The sequence below is a fragment of the Rhinatrema bivittatum genome, chromosome 3 (assembly GCF_901001135.1).
Source record: "Rhinatrema bivittatum chromosome 3, aRhiBiv1.1, whole genome shotgun sequence".
Classification (NCBI taxonomy): Eukaryota; Metazoa; Chordata; class Amphibia; order Gymnophiona; family Rhinatrematidae; genus Rhinatrema; species Rhinatrema bivittatum.
The window spans coordinates 113,759,234-113,779,291 of NC_042617.1; the positions used below are offsets into that span (position 1 = coordinate 113,759,234).

The following is a 20,058-nucleotide window of genomic DNA, read 5'->3' on the forward strand; positions in this document are numbered from 1 at the left end:
CAATATCTGCTTTCCAACTTTTTTTCTTTTCTTTTTTTTTTTTATGCACAGGCAATCCCCTGAAGGGAAATGTATGTCCACCAACTGCTGGAGACAGGGAATACTGGCAGGCGATTTCGGGGCAGGACTATATAGCCATGACATCAGCTTTTGCTCCATTTCCATCTTCTGGCAGAGGTGCATAACCCACTAAGGAAATGTGTATTAACATTCATTAATGGATAATTACACAAGGAAAATGTATGCTTTTGCTTACAAACCATAAAAGCAGAAACTCATTATAACTTAGTTTATTATTTCTACTTATTTTCATGGCATTAGTAGACACATGCAGCACTGTAGACATACTTACTTGGCATCACTTAGCTTTGTCCTGCCTCGCATTTTTACTACTCCCGGTGTACATGGAATTGCATCCTCACCAATCCACATTGCCAGATGAGCTACTTCAGAGTTAGATTGATTTTTATCCTTAAAAAATAATTACACAATGATCATAAATCTGACAATTCAAAATGTGACATTATTGTACATGTCAACAATTAGTTGATCATGGGAGAAAACAGAGTTGCTTACCTGTAACAGGTGTTCGAGGACAGCAGGATGTTAGTCCTCACACATGGGTGACATCATCAGATGGAGATTGAAAAATTTATGACAAAGTTTTTAAAACTTTGACTAGGCACACTGAGCATGTCCAGCATGCCCTATACCATGTGTCCACGCAGGGTCCCTCTCCAGTCTTGTAACAGAATTCTAATTATAATAAAATATAGGAGAAACCCAACTCCGTGGGGTGTCGGGTGGATTTCATGAGGACTAACATCCCTGCTGTTCTCAGAGAACACTTATTACAAGTAAGCAACTCTTTCTCTGAGGACAATCAGGATGGTAGTCCTCATACATGGGTGAATCCCTAGCTACACACTGCTCTCCAACACAAAAGGGGACCAACAGACACCCAACCACGTGCCAATGGGTGCAACCACATGGGTGCTGTTAGAAATAGAGAGGAAGATGGCCTGAACCCAAACGACAGGCCCTAGTTGGGAGAGTTGGATTCTACATCTCAAACAAGTTCCAAAGGACAGACTGGCTGAACTCCTTGATGCATTGGGCATCCCTATCCAGACAAGAATGAGACGTGAACGTGTAGAGAGAACTCCATGTCACAGCCTTGCAGATCTCCTCCATGGGTGCTGCTTACAAGTGGGCCACCGATGCTGCTATGGTTCTGAATGAATGAGCCTTGACATAACCCCTCAAGATGCAGACCCTGCCTGGGCACAACAGAAGGAGATGCAATCTGCTAGCCAATAGGATAGTATCTGCTGTTGCCAAACAATGCCCAACCTATATTTATCAAAAGAAATAAAAAGTTGGGTGGACTGTCTTTGGGCTTCTCTCTGCTCCAGATAGAAGGCTAAGGCTCGCTTGCATTCCAAACTGTGCAGTGCTCATTCATCTTGGTGCGAATGGGGCCTGGGAAAAAATATTGGCAAGACGACTGACTGGTTAAGATGGAAATCCATCACCACCTTAGGCACCACCACCGACTGGTGAGGCAGCTGACACTTATCGAATCCAGCAGTCTTCTGGATAAAGAAGAACCCGACTGCCTTCTTATCAACGGGAGACACTGTGAGGGGGTGTTCCTATATCCTCAGTAGCAACTCCTTAAGGGTCTCATGCACCAGGACTGCCACGATCTCCTTAGGAGGCTCCATGAACTGGAGGATCACAAGCATTTTGAGCCTGGCATCTTCCTCCGTGAATAACTGAAACAGGATGGCTTCCACCATCACCCTCACAAAACATGCGAAGGTCAAGTTCTTGGGTGGAGCCTTTCTTCACGCCTCTGGAGGAGAAGGTTCTGAAGGAAGACACAGAGCCTTTGAAGTAGGACTCTGTAGTGTCATCCCTCAGAGATCATAGGGTTCCTTATCCTCACAATAAGCCTCAGGAGATGGGAACCTAGGTGCTCGGCCTTTGTCCAGGGATGCAGGCACCGGAAGAACTGGATGGAGGACGGCAGGCCTCAGCATCTCTGTCAGCCTCAGTGGAGCTTCCTCCTCAGAGGAACTGGCAACGACCACCATATTGGTAAGGGGAGGTCTTGGTGCCCCGCCAAGCACTGATGCCATCCTAGGAACTGGTGCCAGCTGGATCGGTAATGCACAGATGAGCACTCTGAGCTTCTCTGGAAGTGGTACGAGGGCGGGCAGCAATGGGTTCAGTGCCAATGACCGAAGCCCTGCTGTACCCAGTTGATGCTAGATGAATTTGGCGCTCTAGTTCATCCTCGAACATTGCCAATGCCAACACCGAATGGGTGGATCAGTGACCGGCATCAGGACCAGTGGAGACTGTCACGGACCCCCTGCATTGATGGAGGATTGGCACTCCTCACTGCTGGATCAGTTCAGGGGCATCGCAGCAAAAGTCAGTGCATCCCTGTGCCTGGCATCGTGCATCAACGGGAACTGGTGTTGAGGCCAATGGCGAGGAACCTGACATCCTCGGCCCAGAGGAGATCAACGATGGTCAGTCTCCAGCGCCCCTATCTGCCAGAGGTATCAACATAACTGATGGTCCCACCAATGCTAATGGCTTAATGTCCATTGGTAAAGCCCCTTGGTCCTTTGATGCTGATGCTGTTGATGCTTGGACTTCTTTGACCTGAAGAGCTGCTCCATCTTATCGAGATGAAGCCGACATCCCTTCAGTATCATCTGGGAACATTAGCAGCAACTCCAGACATCATACGATGCCCCAGGCAGAGAACACATATCTCATATGGATCTGTGATGGACATGGTCCTCAGGCACTGGGGCATCACCAAAAGCTCGATGTGGCCATGATGGATGAAACAAAAGGGGCACAAACCAAGGATAACCAATGCACCGCCACCACAGGGAATCCTCCGTGAAAGGAAACTTATCCAAACCACCAAAAGCCCTGACTAGGAAACGCTATGGGAGGGCTCAGAGAGGGACCCAGCAACAGAACGATGAAAAACCACAAAAAGCACAAGAAAAAACTAGTTTTCCATAAGGTCAAAATTAGCCAACGTGAGCTCATTCACACCATGAGGCTTACTGCTCCACGAAAAAGAGAGAGACTGGAGAGGGACCCTGCATGGAGATGTGGTATAGGGCATGCTCAGTGTGCCTAGTCTAGAAACTTTGACATGTTTTCCGCATCAGGGCTCCATCTAATGATATCACTCATGTGTGAGGACTACCATCCTGCTTGTCCTCGGAGAAAAGTTTAAGCAGTGGTGCAGAACTCTGCTTACATAATAAAACTACATCAAACACAAACTGCTGCCATGACCAGGAGTGGAAAATTCTGAGTTGCCAGGGCATCTAAAATTTAATACCTGGTGACTGCTGTTGGTCTAGGCCTGAAGAGAGCCGCTGTCCTAGTCTCAGGCCTAAAGAGAGCTGCTGATGGGGTAGGCCTGGGCAGAGCTGCTGCCATTGTGGCAAATCTGGGTGGAATTGCTTCAACCTGTGGCTACTCCTTGCTCACTCAGAAGACAAGAGCTAGATGAGTGAAGCAAAAGATTAAAAAAAAAAAAAAACAAAAACAAAAACCCACAAACCCTAAACAAAAATGCCCAACAAAATAAAAAAAAATATATCAAAAAGAAAACCAAAATATTATATAAAATGAAAACATATTAGTGAAACAAAAAAAAAAGAAATCCAAAATATAGATAAGAAACATGCAAAAAACAGCCAACAGTATTAAAAATAGACAAACCATAATTTTTTGGATCTGGCTCCTAAGAAATGTAGCTGATGTCAAAGTTTTCTAAATGTGTTTCCACCTCTGATCATGACTAATCTTTTTTTTAGTCATTCTGTTCTAGAGACTAAACAATTCACTTGAAAAGCTAAACTATGAAATGCACCTGATAATTAAAAATTTAAGTATAAGTCATAATTGAAATGTGTTAACTTGATCACCTGCAACTTCCTAAAGCCTTGAGACCACCTATGGCTGCAACACTTTCAAAATACCTTCACAATGAATCAAAAACTGAGGTTAATTGATATTATTTTAGTTATTCTGAAAAACAGACCTATTTGAGAAACCTAAGTATTGGATTTGATACTATAGAGGGATTAAAAGGGAAGTTGAGACTTTTTTTTTCAAGATGACAAACCAGAAAAAAGTACAAAACTGGAGAAAAATCTAAAAAGTTTGATAAATGGTCAAAAGTAGCAGATAATATGTAATGGTAAGAAGTGCAGAGACAGACATCTAGGAAGTACGGTAATAGCTCAAAGGAGTAGTAAATGATGGGGTGAAGAAAAACAGGAAAGGCATCTGGGGTGATCATACCAGGTTACCAAAGAACTGTCCAGTGTCCAAAGGCAAAGAGGAAAGCTGGAGGTCAGTGGGAAAAGTGCAATGAGCAGAAAAAATAAAGTGGCAATGCTGCTGTGCCTATCACTTTTCATGTCCATCCATCAAAGTCAGATTTCTTTTCACAGGCAGGCACATTTCAACACATCACTGCTAAGACATCTCCATACTGTATACAATCCTAGAGACTACATTTCTGGATGGATGAATACAGAGCAAAGGCAAGCTACGATAATGCTCTATGAGAAGAGATTTAAAGTTAGAGAATAAGTACAGTAAAGAGTGGTACAATCAACAGGAAATGCAGTTAGAGTAGATGAGCTTTCCATTTATTTCTTTAGCTCTGTACCTGGAAAGGTGAATGTAAGGAAAAACAATCAGCATTGCTCAGTGATAAAGGAACTGTTGCATTCTCAGCTGTATCTCTAATCTCTGCCCCTCCATTATAGCTCAGCTCATTGTTTATCATTAGATGTGTGAAACAATTAAGTGTGATGATGATATGTGATAGATGTAATAGGTAGATTTGTGACTGTGAACCGAAGTGCTTTTTTCAAACATACTGATTTAACATTTATATATTTAATTAAGGAGTCTGCTTTACTATTTGTTCTGAAATACTGCACAGAATAGTTTTCTTTTAAAACATTAGACCAAATCAGTACTGTTGAAAAGGAGTGCAGTACCCCATCTAACCTCTACACAACATCCATACAACTAAAGTAGCACAAGAGAAGACAATCATTTCCTGAGTGCCAGGTAGCCTGACAAGGTGGAAGTAGTAACACAGCAGGGGGGAACCCTCTCCTTCTCATTCCCTCCTACAGTTTTATTCCACTGTCTGTCACAAAATAGAGAACAAACTGACCTTACTACTACACAAGACTCATAGACACATTAGACACAGAATAGGAGAAAAGTCTTAATGAATCAGGCAGTGATTATGTTATTACTACAATCTTTTTAAGTGGAAGTGGACTAATGTACTATACAGTCTCTTCTGGCCAACAGAGGGCTATTGGCAGATTGCTCACTGCAGCTGCCCAAAGAAAATAAGCAAAAGACATGCCACCAGGATAAATGCATAGCTGGTACAAAAGCTCTACTTGGTTATGTAACCTCTGCACTGTAGATGCACCAACATGACACTACAGGACTGTACATTTACTGAAAGCTAAGAAAAACTGTCAAAGACAATGTTCTCTACTGCCGAAATTCATATAACTGTGTACAATAAGGCTACAAACTTTTTATATAACTTTCAGCCCCAGGCAAGTCACAAACTCACTGATATAGCGCAATTATTTTAATGCTTACCCAATAAGGTAAAACAATTTTGAATGTTTCTTCCCACAGCATCAAAGCATGACCCTACTTAGCCTTCCAGAGCAGCAGCGCCTGCCCTCCCCGTCTTCTCTTGACAGTTTCCTCTGCTTTCAAATGGCGATTTCATGCTGTCCGGGGCTAAGAATGACACAGAAGCAGCAGCGGCTGCCTTGCCCCCCTCTCCTGGGCCCCTGCTAAGGGGGTGTCTCGCTGTCTTTTCTCCCGGGGACCGCCCACCACAGCCCGGGAACTCCACTCCTGCCACTGCGGGTCTCCCTGGCACCGTCTCTGCTTCCTCCCTCTCCTTTTTCGCTCAGCGCACACCCCCACCCATCTGGCCGTCTGTGCGGGTCACTTGCCGGGTTTATTGGCATCGGTTTTCGTGACTGCCACATGGCAGTCACGAAAATCATGTGGGTTCAACGTTAGCAAGGATGCGCTAGGATCGCAAGTGACCCTTGCACATCCTTGCTAACGCGATCCCCTAATTTAAATATTGCATGGCGCCCCCCCTTTGGGGCGCCATGTGTGCGTTAAGAGAGCGGGCGCTGACTGTTCAGAGCCTGCTTTCTATGCGCCTTTATTGCATCGGCCTCTTTGTGATAGAATGAAGAAAGTAGGAGCCTGATACGAGGACGATGGAAATGAGAGGTGGTACTTCTCCTTTAAGAGTGCCAAACTATCTGATGCCTTGGAAAACCCATCTGTGAGAAAGCAGCAGCACGTTAGAGATACATGCAGGTACACAATTTCATTCTAAGGCAGGCAGTTTTATAGCATACTAAAGAATGACATTCAACAGCTTTAAACTTTATATCCTGGTCTGAATCTATACCTTTAGCGAGCAATTTTCAATCTGTTCAATGTGGGACAAAATCCACGAGTATTATTTACCTGCAGATTTTGCCCCAATTTTCAAAATGAAAGCATGCACAGACTTTTGCACCTACTTTTTGTGCAGAAAGATGTTCTACCACAAATAACATGTAGACTTGGAAATACAACCTACATACACTACTTTCCAATCCCACCCAAAATGCTGGCCTGGAATGTCTCCAAAACATGTGGCTAAAAGTATGTGATTTGTAGAACACCTCGTGTGTGAGAATTTTCAGAAAACCAACTTATGTACAAAAATCAATATTTACTTGCATGAATGGCTTTAAAAATTGTCCTAATATTAGCTCTATTGAACAGACTTCTGAATTCATTGCATGGTATTCTTTTTGTCAGTTTCCTTCCCCCTTCCATGTGCACAGTAAAATTTTATCCTTCCCCCTCCTCCTCAGGTCTAAGCCTGCTCTCCCCACACTGTAGATGTTAGTAAGATCAAAAAGGTAAGCTACGTTCTTTAAAGGCAATTTTCTACAAATCGTAGGAAAATAATTGCAAGATGACCTTGCAAGGCTGGGAGCCTGGGCACACAAATGACATTTAATGTGGACAAGAGAAGGGAAGAGCAATTTAAACTACAGCTACACAAAGCAAGTTTTCACATTCGGAGTTGTTTATTCCTTCAAAACGTACAAAGACTAGGGGACATGATATAAAGTTATTAAGTAGTACATTTAAGATAAATATGAGAACAGGTTTTTTGCCTTTTTTTTTTTTTTTTTTTTACTTAAAAGAAAATTAGGTCTTACCTTCGATAATTTTTGTTCCTGTAGTACCAAGGATCAGTCCAGACTCCTGGGTTTTGCCTCCGCACAAGCAGATGGAGACAGAGCAAGATTTGACTGGCTCTGCCATATGTACCAGGGTGCCACCCACAGTCAGCCAGTATTACGTAATGTCAAAGCAGAATGATTCTTGAACAATACTATGTACAGGAAATGAAACTAAACATATGGATCACTGACCCCAACAAGAAAACCAGACCCATAAATAAGGGTACGAACAGCAGGAAAATCCGCAGATCAGAAGACAACACAAACAAATAGCAGTAGCGGACTCTCCCCAACTTTTATGCACACAGCGGGTGGGACGCTGGACTGATCCTTGGTACTACAGGAACGAAAATTATCGAAGGTAAGACCTAATTTTCTTTTCCCTGTACGTACCGGATCAGTCCAGACTCATGGGATTTACCAGAGCTTGTACACACGTGGGATGGGAACTGGAGAGGCCCGCTCTCAACACGCCTACACCAAAATTTCCCCCGCTCGGATCTTGCACATTGATTCTGTAATGTCGTGCAAAAGTATGTAACGATTTCCAAGTTGCTGCTCTGCAAATCTCCTGTGGGGAGATTTGATGACACTCAGCCCAGGAAGGCACATGGGAACGAGTGGAATGCGCTTTAAGCCCTACCGGTAAAGGCTTTCCAGAAAGCAAGTAAGCAGAATTTATGGCCTCTTTCAGCCACCGGGTGATTATGGTCTTGGAGGCCTTATTACCCCACTTTGAGCCATTCCAGAGAACAAAGAGATGATCCGAGACCCTAAAAGTGTTAGTAACTTCCAAATAACGCAGAAGTGACCTTCAAACATCCAATTTTCTCAACTCCTTGGAAAGAGGATCTGACCAATCCAAATTGGAAAATGAAGGAAGTTCCACGGACTGATTCAAATGAAAAGAAGACACCACTTTCGGAAGAAAGGGTGGCACAGTCCATAAACTAATCCCGGAATCTGAGATCCTTAAGAAAGGCTCCCGGCATGATAACACCTGCAATTCAGAGACCCGACGCGCCGAGGAAATTACTACCAAAAATACCACCTTCAACGTGAGGTCTTTTATAGTCGCCCTCTTCAACGGTTCGAAAGGAAGCACACACAAAGCCTTAAGGACAATATTCAAATTCCAGGATGGACATGGAGAACGCACCGGTGGACGCAAATATTTTGCCCCACGAAGAAACTGCGAAACATCAGGATGCGCCGCTAATGCCACCCCACCTACAGAACCACGCAAACAGCCCAGGGCTGCCTCCTGCACCCGCAAGGAACTACAGGACAAGCCCTTGGTCAAACCATCCTGGAAGAAAGCTAGAATGCTAGATACCGACGCCCGAGTGGGAACAATCTGACCTGCAACGCACCATGACTCGAAAATCCTCCAAAACCGTTCATAAGATAGCAAAGTCGACACCTTGCGTGACCTCAGGAGAGTGGTCACGACCGCGTCCGAGTAACCTTTACCTTTTAGATGCCTCCTCTCAAAAGGCATGCCGCTAGACAAAAGCGATCTACCTGATCTAAACAAACGGGACCCTGATGAAGAAGGTTCGGAAGAAGCAGGAAGCGCAGTGGACCTTCTACTACGAGACTGAGCAGATCCACGAACCATGGCCGATGGGCCCACTCGGGAGCTACCAGGATCACATCCGATGGGTATGTCTCTATGCGACGAAGCACCTTGCCGATCAGAGGCCAAGGTGGAAAGACGTACAGCAGAACAGTCGTCGGCCAGGCCAACACTAGAGCATCCACACCCTCTGCCCCTGTGTCCCTGCGGTGAGCAAAGAAGCGTGGGGGCCCTGGCATTCTTGAAAGTCGCCATGAGATCCATGTACGGCGTGCCCCATCTGTCGCAGATGAGTTGATAAGCCCTGTCCGCTAACTCCCACTCTCCGGGGTTGAGCTGATTTCGACTTAGAAAATCTGCGTGTACATTGTCCACCCCTGCTATGTGGGATGCAGCTATGCCGGCTAGGTGAAGTTCCGCCCACTGGATCAACAATCGAGCTTACAATGCCACTGGTGGACTCCTGGTTCCACCCTGCCAATTGATGTAGGCTACTCTGGTTGCATTGTCGAACAGCACTCTTACCGACTTCCCGTGAAGGAGAGGAAGAAAAGCTCGTAGTGCTAGGCGAACTGCTCTGGTTTCCAAGCAGTTGATCGACCACCGAGACTCCGCTGGAGACCAGAGTCCCTGAACCAACTGTCACAAACAAACGGCTCCCCAACCAGAAAGGCTGGCATCCGTGGTGACCATCATCCATTCCGGCACTGTCAGTGGAACACCCTTGTGCAGATTGTCCGAACACAGCCACCACCCTAGACTGGAATGGGCGGACTCCGTCAAGGACAGGGGAAGGTAGAACTGTTCGGAAACGGGACTCCAACGGGAAAGCAGGGCCGATTGCAAAGGCTGCATGTGCACGAATGACCACGGGACCAATACCAGCGTTGAGGCCATGGAACCAGGTATACTCTTCCCTGACGGGTGTCGAACAAGGCTCCCAAAAACTCTAGCGACTGGGATGGGACTAGGTGACTTTTGGCTAAGTTGACCACCCAACCGAAAGACTTCAGCAACTGTAGCAACCGTTGTACTGCCGAGTGACACAGACTCTCGAACTTCGCTCGAATCAACCAATCGTCCAAGTACGGGTACACCAGCAAGCCTTCCCGGTGAAGTTGAGCTGCCACAACCACCATAACCTTGGTAAACGTTCTGGGAGCTGTCACAAGACCGAATGGTAGAGCTTGAAACTGGTAATGGTTCCCTAGGATGAAAAATCTCATATTTCTGGTGGTTCTGTCTGATCCCAATGTGTAAAAACGCCTCTGTCAGGTCTAGAGAAGCCAGAAACTCTCCCAGTCGAACGTAAGCGATGACCAACCGTAATGTCTCCATGCGAAAACGGGGTATCCGCAGACATCTGTTGACACGCTTTAGGCCGAGGATGGGTCGGAAGGAATCCTTTTTTGGAACTACGAAGTATATGGAATAAACATCCCCTTCTCTGTTCTGGAGGCGGCACCGGAACGATTGACCCCAGATCTAGAAGACGATGCAAGGTGTGTTTGACCGCTTGCCGTTATTCGGCACATCCGCACGGGGATATTAGAAACCTCAGGCTGGGACGGTGTGCAAAATCTAAAGCGTAGCCGTGTCTTATCACGGAGAGCACCCACTGATCCGACGTGATTATGGCCCATTCCTCGTAAAAGAGACAATCTGCCCCCTATCTTTGGTACCGAGGAATGGACCGGCCTGACATCATTGTGCCGGCTTCCCACCTGAAGACATCTGGGAGACCCCAGGCCTACCGAAGTGCCGGCCCCGAGAAGGCTGGGACCAAGACTGCTGACATGCGACGAAAGGAAGAAGTGGTTGTATGAGCTGGGTGAGACTTGCGAGCCCCTCGAAATCGGGATCGTGCCGAGAAGGATCCCCTGGATCGCGTCCTGTCCTCCCGCAGGCGGTGAACCTTATTCTCGCCCAGGAACTGAATCATATCCTCCAGTTCTTTCCCAAAGAGAAGTTTCCCCTTAAAGGGCAAGGAACCCAAACGGGATTTGGAGGCTCCATCCGCCGCCCAATTTTGCAACCACAACAGCCTGCGAGCTGATACTGCTGAGACCATGGAAGAGCTGAAGTGCGCAGAAGATCATGAAGGGCATCAGCACTATAGGCCACTACCGCTTCAGGGCAGCCTGCCTGACATGCTTCTCCTTCGGAAAGGCCCTCATTGGCTAACAATTGTTGCACCCAGCGAAGCCCCGCTCTCAGGGCAAAATTACTACACATCGCCGCCCGGACCCCTAGGGCGGAGATTTCAAAGATCTTCTTAAGCTGCACCTCTAATTTCCGATCCTGAAGGTCTTTAAGAGCTGTAGCCCCCGTAACCGGAATGGTAGTCCTTTTCATCACCGCAGAAATGCAGCATCCACCTTCGGAACCCGAAGTATATCCAAAGCATCCTCTGGAAGAGGATAAAGTTTATCCATAGCCTTTGTGACCTTCAACCCCAATTCCGGAGTATCCCATTCACGAAAAACCAAGTCCATAGCCGAAAAATGGAAGGGAAAGGCTGTAGGAGGACCACTCAGGCCCAACAATACTGGGTCCACTGAGCCCAAAAACGAGACTCCTCTGGAGGCGCCGCAATCCCTAACTCTTCCAGGATTGCAGAAATTAGGGGACCTAGTTAATCCCTACGTATCAGGCGGACCACCTTAGGATCGTCACCCTCAGTGACCTGACTCTGCCGTGCAGTTCTATGAGTGTGGTCGCCGACTCCTTCGACCCCCCTCAGGGGCAGGGTAGTCTCATCTGGATCTTCCGGATCTGGGGACTCCGAAGCAGAGTTCGCATCCACACGGGGTAGGATAGCCCGTAACGGACATTGAGCCCTGGAAGATCTCCCCGGGTCCAGCGTCTGGCTCTGCCTCTTGGCTGGGGAAGGCGGTGCCCCGAAGCCTCCGGACTTAGGAGCATGTCTCTTTAAGGCCTTGCGAGCCTTAAAGGCTCTATGCTTGGCTAAAATAAAATCTGAAGAAAAGGACGAACAGGAACCTTCTGAATCCATTCCAGTATCATCATCCTGTCCTCCCCCTGCAGCCGATGCTGCCTGAACAAGCCTCGCAGCTGTCTGCTGCGAGGGGGGGGAGGGAAATCTCCATCTCCCCCCCCCCCGATCAGAGCCGCAATCGAAGCGGCTCCCAAAATAGTGGCTTTTCCCGCGCTCACCGGCCCCGGTCTGTGAGACGAGGCAGGCAGTTCCCAGATGGCGATCGCCATCAAACTGCACCTCACAAGCACCCCCCTGACTGGCCGCGAGGTCCCTTCACCTCCGGGGATGCAGGCAGAGCAAAGCCCATCCCACGAGAGGCGTGTGCGATCCGCCCCACACGCGACGCAGGCCGGACCGCGTGGCATCGGGTAGCCGGGCCGACCCAAGAAAACTAGCGAAAACGAAGAAGGGAGGAGAAAAAAACACTCTCCACAAACGGATCACCGCAGCAACAAGTTAAGAGAGATCTGCCAGAGAAAAAAGTCTTTTTTTTTTTTTTACACATAAAAACGTCGCCTGACCTGCTCCGCTGTCCACCAATGGGTCCTGAAGTGGTCTGGTTGGGGTGAGTGATCCGGGCTCCCCGGTATCACCCCAAGCTAGGCTGCCTACAAGGCACAGGTAGGGCCCTCGACCCTTAGCCACAGCTGCCTGCAGAACCAGGGGGGATGGTCCCCTCAGGACCTGCCAAACCCCCTGGGAGACGAAGACTGTCAACCGGGAGTCCTTCTTCCTTCAGCAAATTTTATTTTTTTTTAAATAAAAACCAATTCAAATCAACTAATAATACCAAAACCAATTCTACCTATCTCCCTGGTTTTTTTTTTTTTGGTTTTTTTTTTTTTAAATCAGACTGTGAGTGGAGCACCCGGACCATCTGCTGGAGACAGAGTAATACTGGCTGACTGTGGGTGGTACCCTGGTATATATGGCAGAGCCAGTCAAATCTTGCTCTGTCTCCATCTGCTGGTGCAGAGGCAAAACCCAGGAGTCTGGACTGATCCGGTATGTGCAGGGAACATATATTTAAGCTCTGGAATTTGCTGCCAGAGGACATGGTGAAAGCTGTTAGTGAAGCTGGTTTTAAAAAAGGTTTGGACAAGTTCCTGGAAAAAAAAATCTACAAACCATTAAGGTAGACTTAGAGAAATCCACTGCTTATCCCTCAGATAAGCAGCACTGAGAAATTACTACTTACCTGATAATTTCCTTTTCTTTAGGACAGTCAGATGAATCCAGAACAAGTGGGTTTATGTTCCCCTACCAGCAGATGGAGCAAACTGACGTCACAATATATAACCCCCCTCTAGTGACATCAGCCTGCCAGCATTCTCTTCAAAAGCAACTGTGGACAGACTAGCAAAAACCTTGATTAAAAACAGATAACCATTTCAATACTCAGCCAATGGGCAACACTGGGCTCAGACAAGAATGTAATAACTCTGGTCTAGGGACTGGACTAACACTTACCAGTAATCCCTGTAACCACACAAGAGGACTATAATCAATCATTGGCAACCAAGGGAGGGAAGCTGGATTCATCTGACTGACCTAAAGAAAAGGAAGTAGTAATTTCTCATTTCTTAGTGCCCAGTCAGATGAATCCAGAACAAGTGGGATGTACCCAAGCTACTCCCTCGTAGGGGAGGAGGCTGCCCGTGGTCCAGTCAAAACCGCATGTGCAAAGCCGAGTCCTCCTGGGCCTGCACATCCAAATGATAATACCTGGAAAAGGCGTGTAAGGAGGACCATGTCACAGCTCGGCAAATGTTGATGGGAGACAAAAATCTAACTTTTGTCCATGACACTGCCTGAGCCCTAGTGGAATGAGCCCTAATCTGACTAGGTAACGGCTTTCTGGCATCCTCCAGCGAGCTATTGTAGCCCACAAGGCTGGTTCTTCCTGTGTAGTACCACCATGAAGGACAGACAGACGGTCCAACTTCCGCAAGGTTTCAGTAACCTTGAGATATCTGAGAATATGCCTCATCCAAGGATCGCAACAAACAATACTCCTCTAAATTTCGCTAAGGACAGTAGGGAGATGGACTGATTCAAGTGAAACTCAGGACCACCTTCAGTAAAAAGGAGGAAACAGTATGCAGCTGTACTGCCTCTGGAATCACCTGGAGAAATGGTTCCAGGCAAGACAGGGCCTGCAGTTCAGAAACCCTATGCGCAGAACAAAGTGCCACCAGAAATACAGTGTTCGAGGTCAACAACCGCAAGGAAAGAGTACACAGCAGTCTAAATGTAGGGCCTGCCAAGAAGTCCAATGCCAAATTAAGACTCTACAAGGGCACCAGAAACTGCAAGGGAGACCAAAGATGTTTCACGCCTCTCAGAAAACGGGCCACATCAGGATGAGCCGACAAGGATCCACAAATCTGACTCCTAAAACAGGAGAGCACCACTACCTGTACATTCAAGGAATTGAGAGCCAAGCCTTTATGATTGCCATCCTGCAAAAATTCCAAGTTGAGCGGAATCTTGACCAAGACAGGAAGAATACCTCTATCCTCGCACCAGGCCTCAAACACTCTCCAGACCCGCACATATGCCAAGGAAGTGAAGAACTTTCTTGCTCTTAGTAAGGTAGAAATTACTGCCACGGAATAGCCACGTTTCAGAAAGCGAGCCCATTCAAGGGTCAAATCGTAAGAAAAAAATCAATTTGGATCTTCTTGAAGAACAGATCCCTGGCACAACAGGTCCCTGTGCACTGGCAGTCAAAGAGGCAAGTCCACCAGGAGCCTCGGCAGATCAGCATACCAGTGTCTCTTGGGCCTATCCGGAGCGACTGAAAGCACCATCCCTCTGTGGTGTTCAATCCTTCGAATCAATCTGCCCAACATGGGCCATCAAGAAAAGGCATACAACAACTTGTCTTCTGGCCACTCCTGTACTAGGGCATCAATCCCCAAGGATTTCGGATCTCTTCTGCAACTGAAGAAGTGCTAAACCTTCACATTTCACAAAGTTACCAACAGGTCAAAGGGAAGACTCCAGCAATCCTGAATCAGATGAAATGGCTCACTGACAATGCCCACTCTCCTGATTCCAGGCTCTCCCTGCTGAGAAAGTCTTTTACGTTGTCTTTGCCTGCGATATGTGAGGCCAAGATCATCTGGAGATGCACTTCTGCCCATTCCATAAGTTGATCTATTTCCTGCAACGATTGTTGGCTCTTGCTTCCTCCCTGCTGACTGATGTAAGCCACCATTGTAGCATTGTCAGACATTATGCAAACCGAATGACCCTGTAGTCTGTTGCTGAACTGTAAACATGCCTACCAGACTGCTCTGGCTTCCAGGCGACTGATCCAGAGAGCGTCCTCTGCATTCCAGCGGCCTTGCGCTGTCAGCTCGCATCCGTCATCAGCACTAGTCAGTTGGAGGCGTGCGTCTAGCTTTTTTTTTTTTTTAAGACGTCCAAAAACTCCTTTCCTTAGATGTTCCACCTGCAGCCAGCACAGCAGTTGGCTTTGCACTAGCAACTTCTGAATTCGAGCTTCTACCAGGAACACCTTGCCCTACTTCGTGTCAAAACGAACTCAGAGGTAGTCCAGCATCTGAGTAGGCTGAAGACTGCTTTTGACCAGGTTCACCACCAGGCCAAGTTCTTGCAGCAGGGAAATCACCTTGAGTCACCAGACGGCTCTCTTCCGGAAACTTGGCTTGGATTAGCCAGTCATCCAAATACGGGTGTGTACTAGGATTCCACCCTGCCTCAATTCTGCCACAACTACCACCATTACCTTGGAGAAGGTTCTTGGAGCGGTGGCCAAACCAAAGGGCAGTGTCAAACTGAAAATGGCACAGAAAGCGCAGAAAGCACTGATGTTCGGGCCTGATGAGAATGTGAAGGTACGCTTCTGATAGATCCAGGGAGGTCAGAAATTCCCCTGACTGCACAGACATTATAACTGAGCTTATAGTTTCCATGCAAAAATGTTTCACCCACAGATGACGGTTGACACCTTTGAGATCCAGGATGTGATGAAAGGCGCCCTCCTTCTTTGGCATGACAAAATAAATGGAATATCGCTCTGTATTTTCCTGAGACATAGGAACTGGGACCACAGCCCTCAGACTGAGGAGCCTTGTCAATATACTTTCCACTGCCTGCTTCTTCTGCAGGGAGACTCCATGAACATGTCCCTGAGGAACACTGCAAAATTCCATCGCATATCCTTCTCGTATCACTTCCAGGACCCACTGATCCGATGTGATTTCAATCCACCTCCAATAAAACAGAGAGAGGCGTCCCCCTATCTCCTGTTCCCATAGGAGGGTTGGCAAACCTTCATTAGGAAGCTTGGGGGTTCCACTTCCCGAGTCTGTGTCCTTTCTGGGTTGTCTGGGGTGAAAGGACCGAGACCTACCAAAAGGCTGAGTCCAAAGGTCGCTCCTCTGTAGGGTCTAAAACGCCTGGATCCTCAAGCACGACCCCTCATGAAAAAGGAGTGCTGCGTCTGTTTCTTATCCTCTGGCAAATGAGGAACTGGATATTCGCCCCAGTTACTGGCCAGTTTGTCCAACTCATTCCCAAATAAAAGCGAGCCGTTAAAGGGCAACTTGGTGAGGTTAGCCTTGGAGGTCGCATTGGCCAACCAATTTCTCAATCATAACTGGCACCTGGCCGCTACTATGGAAGCCACCCTTCTGGCTGAAGTGCGAACCAAATCACAGCCTGCATCATCCAAGAAGGCAGCAGCTGGTTCCATAACTGCCCTGGAATTAACCCCAAAGTCATCAACCTTCTGGGAGAGAAGCAAACAAGAGCGGGCCACCAAGGAATAACAAGAAGCGATTTGCAAAGTCATTGCCACTGCTTCAAATGCATGCTTCAGCATAGTCTCAATCTTTCTATCATGAGCATCCTTCAAGGCCGCATCTCCTTCCATGGGAATAGTGGTCCGCTTGGCAACTGCACACAAAGGGGCGGATTTTAAAAGGCCTGCGCGCGTAAATCCTTCCGGGTTTATGTGCGCCGGCGCGCGTAAGTCCCGGGGCTTTGGAAAAGGGGCGGGGAGGGGGGGTGTCGGGGCGTTCCCGAAACGATGCCGCATTTCGGGGGCGGGCCCGGGGGCATGGCGCCGGCCCGGGGGCGTGGTCGAGGCCTCCGGACCAGCCCACGGGACCAGATCATGGAGCGGGGCTGCCGGCCGGTGCGCGCAAAGTTACGCCTGCTTTCAGCAGGCGTAACTTTGCCGACAAAGGTGGGGGGGGGGGGTTAGATAGGGCCGGGGGGGGGGGGGGGGGGTTTAGGTAGGGGAAGGGAGGGGAAGGTGGGGGGAGGGCAAAGGAAAGTTCCCTCCGAGGCCGCTCCGAAATCGGAGAGGACTCGGTGGGAACAGGCAGCGCGCACTGGGCTCAGCGTGCGCAGGTTGCACAAATGTGCACCCCCTTGCGCGCGCCGACCCCGGATTTTATAAGATACACGCGTATCTTATAAAATCCAGCGTACTTTTGTTTGCGCCTGGTGCGCAAACAAAAGTACGCGATCGCGCTATTTTTTAAAATCTACCCCAAAGCATATCTACCTTCGGAAAACATAAGCGCTCTCTTACCACTGGATCCAGAGGGTACAGGCCTTCCACAACCCAACCCCCTTTGAAATTAGCTTCTGGGGCACCCCACTCAAGATCAATCAATTCTTGCATGGCCTCCAAAACTGGGAAGAAAGAAGAGGCTTTATGTAAGGAAAGCAAAATGGGATTTTTCTTTGGTTCAGACAAGAGATCTGTGCCAGGCACCTTGAGCATTTCCAAGGTCTGGGAGATCACAGCTGGCAGTTCATCGCTATGAAAAGACTGTAACATAGTTCTATATGGTTCTAGACCTGGAGCGATTTCTCCATCCTCCAGAGAATCAGGATTGGCATCATCATCCATGCCCAGGGAAAGTTCCCACCTGCTCTTCCACTCTAGGAGCAGTGGATTGTGTTGAGGATTGCGCCTGAAGAAAAGATTGTAACCCCTGGAAAAGGTCCACCCAGGAAAATGTGGAAGTGTCCAAACCAGGAGGCACACTGGGCATACTCACAGAGCTACCATCCCCAGCTGAGGAACCAGTTAGGGGAGTGCCAAAATCAGGTGCCCTACCTAAGCCGTCGTTACCCAGACCGACATTCAGCTGGGAAGAACCAAGCTTCATGAAATCAGAGAAGGATAAAACTTCCTGAGCCTCCAAACAACGTTGGCACAAATTAGCGGGCACTCCTAGCTGAGATGCCTTAATATGACAAGCAAAGAGAAAGGTGCTTAGTCTTTTTAGGTATAGGTGCCATTATGCCCGACAGTGTGTTAAACAGCAGCTGGAGGTATGCGTCTAGCTTTTTTTTTTTTTTTTTTTTTTTAAGACGTCCAAAAATTCCAGGCGTCCAAAACTGGGCGTCCGATATTTAGGTGTCCCAACACTAGGCACCGAATATCTAGGTGTCCATAGAATAAGAGCCGCTCAAGGGACAGGTGCACAATAAAATGCTTAACTTGGACGCATAAGTAAGCACTAGCCTAGACACACAACAAGGCTGACTAGGCAATCCGAAAAACTGAATGTACAACTAGACCCTCACGCAGAACCAACAATCCTGCAGAGGGCAGCCTAAGAAGCGCCCAAAAAGCCGTTGAGACCTACTTCGAGGCGTACAACCAAGAAGCCTTAAAGCGGGTCTAGCCATCTGAGGCTGCTCATATCCCTAGACCTCCCCCGGAGCGGTACCAACATCAGAACAGTGCACCAAGAATGGAGACCGAAAGAAAGGAAGCCCTAACCGAACCCTCCTTTACTGTCTCTCTTTATTTTTTTTTAAACACTTACCAGAGCTCAGACTTACCTGGCTGAGTACAGAGTCAGTCTCCGGCTGCGGGGAGAGAGGGCATTTGCCATCACCGCCGCGCTCGGCTTCCTGCACCTGTTGCCATTCAGCTTCGCAAGCAGTTAAGTCCACGCCGGCTGAAAAACCAGCTACCAGACCAAGGCACACCTCTGAGGGACCACAGAAATCACCTCAGGAATTCTCAAATGGGGGAGGAACCTTATGGTATCACCGCAGAAGAGCGGTGGAAATCCTCTCTTTTCTCCTTAATGCTCCAATTTTTCTCAGATCGAGCAATCCCCGGTGGGGAGATGCACGTTCACCATCTTCTGGAAATGGAGCATACTGGCAGGCTGATGTTACTAGAGGGGTTTATATACTATGATGTCAGTTTGTTCTGTCTCCATCTGCCGACAGGGGAGCATAAACCCACTTGTTCTGGATTCATCTGACTGGACACTAAGACAGGACCTCTATCTACTCCTTGGGATCCTGCCAGGTGCTTGTGACATGGAGGATACTATGCTTGATGGAACTTTGGTTTGATCCATTATGGCAAATCTTATGTTTTTAATGGGTTCGCTACTGAAATTTAAAAAATCCAATTTATTTTTTAACAACTGGTATACCTTGTCAGAACAAATTCACAACAAACATTATCACCTGCAGTCAAGCGTAATCATACAAACAAAATATGAACTTAACCATCGACCTAAAAAGGAATTTTTTGTATTTTAAACCCTCTTCATTCACTAACCACAGAAAAACTGATCTGTGATGTGTGCTTGTTTTTCAGGCTACTGAAAATCTGCACATTTGAAATTAGTAGGTTTAATTGTATAATACTCCCATCAATTACATTATAAAAAACTGTCATCTCTTTTGTTCTTTCCATTGATTAACAACTAAAAAAAAGAAAAAGCCCAAGGGCTTCTTGGCTACATAACATAATTGTTAGCATAGTGACAATTTATAGAAAAGAACACCAATAAAATGGGATTTGACCTATCTAAACTAGTAAAAAAAAAAAAAAAAAAAAAGGCAGAGTCCATTCACTCACTTTCCATTCCACAATAGCATTGCATTTTTATCAAAACTCATAATTAAAAAAAAAAAAAAAAAGTCATGAAAAGTAATTCCTAAATAACTCAAGCTTCTAATATAGAGATGCTTTGTGGGTTTTAAAAGCAAGACTGTAGTGCTAATGGTCCATTTGTTAACTCCATAAAATTTGCCTTTTTAGTCCAAGTTCAATATAAACTATGTAACACTTCGTCACTTTCGTG

General features: G+C 47.2%; 1 protein-coding gene across 5 annotated transcripts in view; it reads right to left on the bottom strand.

Moving 5' to 3' along the window:
• The window catches only part of ETAA1 (ETAA1 activator of ATR kinase), a 77,577-nt gene that overhangs the window by 48,315 nt on the left and 9,204 nt on the right, over nt 1-20,058 (bottom strand). For 3 of the 5 annotated variants that reach the window (XM_029593607.1, XM_029593605.1, XM_029593604.1), the window contains one exon: nt 353-471. The exons of the other annotated variants lie outside the window; for them this stretch is intronic. In XM_029593607.1, coding sequence (XP_029449467.1) covers nt 353-471 — 119 coding nt within the window. The remainder of the gene's footprint in view (nt 1-352; nt 472-20,058) is intronic. 5 annotated transcript variants of the gene reach the window in all.